This window comes from Girardinichthys multiradiatus, chromosome 3, assembly GCF_021462225.1.
Source record: "Girardinichthys multiradiatus isolate DD_20200921_A chromosome 3, DD_fGirMul_XY1, whole genome shotgun sequence".
Lineage (NCBI taxonomy): Eukaryota > Metazoa > Chordata > Actinopteri > Cyprinodontiformes > Goodeidae > Girardinichthys > Girardinichthys multiradiatus.
Window position 1 is genome coordinate 16912792 of NC_061796.1, and position 4444 is coordinate 16917235.

The 4444-nt window shown below is 43.7% G+C and overlaps 1 protein-coding gene across 2 annotated transcripts; it reads right to left on the reverse strand.

The window, feature by feature from the left end:
* Positions 1-1178: 1178 nt before the first annotated feature.
* LOC124865916 (transmembrane protein 74) lies at positions 1179-4096 on the reverse strand. 2 transcript variants are annotated; one of them, XM_047361431.1, is made up of 2 exons: positions 3767-4096; positions 1179-2960 (listed from the first exon to the last, which is right to left on the reverse strand). In XM_047361431.1, exon 2 carries the CDS (start codon positions 2891-2893, stop codon positions 2093-2095), a length of 801 nt encoding a protein of 266 aa, XP_047217387.1. In that variant the 5' UTR covers positions 2894-2960; positions 3767-4096; the 3' UTR covers positions 1179-2092. The 2 variants fall into 2 exon arrangements, with proteins under 2 accessions (XP_047217387.1, XP_047217388.1); XM_047361432.1 differs by lacking the exon at positions 3767-4096 and adding an exon at positions 3564-3703.
* Positions 4097-4444: the final 348 nt, after the last annotated feature.

A 4444-nucleotide genomic window follows, 5' to 3' on the forward strand; every position in this document is an offset into this window, starting at 1 on the left:
ATTTGCTATTATTGCAGGGCTTTGTCTGGTGATAAAAAGTCTATCAGAGTCCTAGATGTAAAGGTGAGGGCTTCAAGCTTGACACCCCAGATTTATGTTTGAGAGTCCTATTTTAAGTATAACAGGAAGTCATTCTTGAGTTAATCTGTTGTGTTGATGAAATCGACTAATAAAGACGTTGTTGGGCTGGCTCAAAATACTCGTTTACAGAAGCACTGTAGAAGCCTCCACCAATGTTAAACTATTTGTATCATAAAGAAACTGTGACAGAGTGACAGACAAAGTATGATTTGCAAGCATTTTTAAAGTAATGCAAACCATTTGCCACAAGTGATGCTGAAGTTAGCACCACCTTTGGAGCATAGTATTGGAGTTAAACTATAATGCTATTTCACAGGTCTCTAATAACCCTAGACTGCATTTAATTATGTATATTTCAAAATCCAAAACACTTAGATTGACCAAATGTGACCAGAAGTATACTACACTTATACTTATACCTATACTACAGTTTAAAATTTATGAAAGTTTTATTTTTTGGTGAAAACACAAAACGGGGGGAATTTCAATGTGTTTTTGGCATTAATGACACATTAAAAGAGGCATGAAAAACCCAATACGTAGACAAGTCAAACCTGGACTGGAATATTCCAAACAGAATACAGATTATCTAAAACAAGGGTCTCCACCTCCACTCCTTAAGAGCTACTGTCATGCAAGCTTTAAGTACATCCCTGCTCCAACACAGCTGATTCAAATGAGTGAAGTACCTCTTCAGAATGGTATCAAGTTTGCCAAAGGCCTGGTGACGAGCCATTCTTTTGATTCAAGTGTGCTGGAGCAGGGATGCATCTAAAAAATGCAGGACAGTAGCTCTCAAGGACTACAGTTGGAGACCCCTGATCTAAAAGAAACTTGGATTTGTAAAACCCTCACTATGTTTTTGAAAAAAAAACGGGGATTATTACTTCTTCCAAAAAATTGTTAAATTCTTGTGTCGTTGTTATGAGCTATTTGTATTGTTCTACCCTTACTTAAAACATTACAGCTAGCATATGTCTGATAGTTTCAATACTTAATAAATTCAAAATTGCAAGACTTTGAGTGTATTTCAAATATGTTATTAAACTTTTAATGTGACTAAATGTAGGGTTATTCTTCAAAAACATGACAAATAAAATTTTTTAGGTCTTTAATAGGTGTGAGAAGTTGAGTGTTCTTGGTGGCTGGCTTGAGGGCCTAGTTTTCTTATGTCTCAGTCAGGCTCTCATCCCCCATTTTATATATGGGACCCATAAGGATTGGAAATGTGCACAAAAAATTAGCTTGTACTGGGACAGCTCCTGGATTACATAGTGGGTGCATGGTCATTGCCTCTGTAGGCTTGTCCAACTCTGGATAATAAGTGGAATCCATATGAGAAATGTTGCACAATTTCACTTGATGTTTAAAAGTGTCACTTAGACCCAGGTAAGCTTCCACGGGATGCCCAACCTGTTTTGCTGACACATTCACCCACGTGGATCCCTAAGAAGAGGTCAATGGTGAATCCATGCCCACTTAGTGACTATCCAGCCTGAGCAAAATCCAGGAGTGGCCCACATATACATGTTGATGGGGGTAATTTACCACATGGTTAAGGTCCAGTGCTGTTGGGATCCCCCTGCTGTCCTGGGAACTCTGAGCAGCAGCATACCTAGCTAATGCCTTATGTGGAGCCCATATAGGCAAACAATGGGCTAATAAATACATGTTGGCAGTGATAATTTCCCTGCCAAAGTGTACATGTTGGCCCCATGTGGATTTTGCTCAGGCTGGATGTAAGCACCCTTTGTAGGTCTTAGCTTGGTGTCAAATTGTTAAGCATATTCATTACAAAACATCTAGAACCTATGTGGGTCTGTTCCACTTATTACCAAGAGTTCTCCCATCTCAAATCAACAATCAGCAGGGGTACATTATGTAACCTACACACACCCATCTGGGCCCATTTTTCAGCCCATTTCCTACCATTATGGGTCTCATATAGTTTGCTAGGTTGTTATAAATGCATGTCTCTGACATTAATTCTTGGTTAAAGAAATGTAGTAGCTTAAGCCAAAGTCTCCACCATCTCCTCCTCCAGGGACAAGCGCGCAGACGAGTGGCTGGGACTGGATCGTGTCTTCAGGCTGATGGAGCCGTACAGTTTAGCCGAGCGTTTGGAGTAGGCTGCGAGCTTCCTCCTGTACATCTCCCCCTTCCACATGGAGATCATCAGCAGCGTTGAGAGCACGACGCCACCCAGCGTCAGCAAGCAGAGTCCCGCTATCACACAGCGGTCCAGGTGGGCACCTATCCGGGCGTTCTCAATCTCCAGTCGCTCCATCTCCCTCGCCGACACGCTGTCGCGGTCTACCTCCACATCCCGGGGCACAGCGTAAGAGATTATCACCAGGGAGATCCCCGTCACCAGGAACGTCACCGCGCTGATAAAGCCGTAGTCCACAGAACTCCCAGAGCTCTCGCCGAAGGAAAGGTCGTCCTCGGACATGAAGGAGAGCTCCGGCAAAGTCTCAGAGCAAGGTTCGCCGTTGCGCACGGTCCTATGAGCACTTTTGCAGCTAGTCTCCGGGCTGGTCAATCGCAAGTTAACATTCTCATCAATAAAGGTAAAGGATGTCTCTAATTCCTCGTCACAGCAAATTCGTATTTTCTCCTCGCTGTGGGGGCAGAGTTTCCCCTCCGCGCCCGCCCTGCGCGGCGCTGTCCTTGGTACTGAAAGACTTCGGCCGCGGATGCTGCGGACGGGGACACAGCCACCCTCCATGGGAAGCCCCTCTCCTGTGGCATCGGGGTTTAGTTTGGACTGTTTGCCTCCCTCCTCGACGGGAAGCAGCTTCAGGGAAGCCATTCGTGTCTCACCGCCCTCTGGTTCACTCTGAGGCTTCCTCCCACGGTGTCTTGTCTACACAGCATTCCTAAGAAGTGGACACACACACCGGCTCAGAGTTTAACATTACAGCCTATTTTTAACTACTTTTTGGAAGAAAAAAAAAAAACGCGTTTAAACTTGGGGTGTATTCTGGCAAAGTTGCGCAAAGTGTACGGGTTCATGACTCAGAATGAAGAGCAATTTAAATCGGATAGGGTAGTTTAAACGAAATCCTCCGACGCTCTGAAAGGCGCTTACAGAGCTCGGTGATTAGCAAAAACATTCGTATCCAATTAGGGAAATTTACCACATTTAAACCAAGCTTAAGCTAAAGCCATTTGTTCTCTAGTGGACAATACGTGATGCACATACACGTTTGGTAACAACTCATCAATGCATGGATCAGTGCATCAATTCACACACAGCCGTTTAACTTTATCAACCTAAATGCGAAAGATCCACCTCTAGCATGAAAGCCTATTGGAATGCTCCTGCACACTTTTTTTTTCTGAATTCAGCACAAGATGTGGCATAAGCCCCTCTGCATACGGGTGGACCGTGCACAATCCGCTTTTATTTATTACTTTTCTAATCCCTGGCAGGATGCATCCGCAGCACAAATACAATAAAAACGGAAACGCGGACTCACCGCGCTACCTCAGCGCTACCCGTTCAACTCCTTCTTCGTTCAGCCACAGGACAAGGAGGAGAGATAAGAAAAGGGAAACCTTATCAGCGAATGTGCTTTGAGTCCCCCTCCTGCACGAAGCTGTGGCGAATGGGAGCTTTCATTTAGTCCCACCCCCTCCCCTTACCCCCCCAAACACACACACACACACGCACAAAAAGCACCTGTGAAGCGCTGAAAAGACCGCCGTCGCTATCTGTGAGCCGATAGTGATCACTGCCAGTCAGTCAGCACAGGCAGAGATGGGGATTTGAAGGCTGATCCGAGAGAAGAACAGGTGTTGTGCCGTAAAGTGATGGTCTGCCAAAACTGATCGGGTAAGATCGGGCGCGTCCCCGCGAAGGAGCGAGCAGCGAGAGGGGGAGGAGCTTGGTGCAGGAGTCCACCCAGCCTGTCAGCTGAGTGTCTGGTTTTCAGTTCTTTCTCGGTGCTTTAGCTCTTGAAGTCAACAAAAGATAGACAAATAAAACTGTTATATTTGTATGGTCAATATTACAGCAAAGGTGTGTCTCGTTTATCCTTTTCTTCTTATAAAACTTGCGACGTTCTCACTGTGAAAGTGTTTGTTTCACGGTTTCGTCGTTTCTCATAAATATCTGTAAATTTACATTTTAAACTATAGCAGTAAAAATAAACTTTTGATCATTTATCTGCACTAACTTTGCTTAGATTTAGAACCACTCTGTCACGCAACTGTACTGTGATGGATATAACTTAATAAACGACTAAATAAAATAAAAAAGTTTTTTGACCTATATTTTTTTAAGGTGTTTATTATTCATTTATTTTGAAAAAATAAAAATAAAATAGAACAGGTAATGCTCAATGAAAACGTTGCAAAA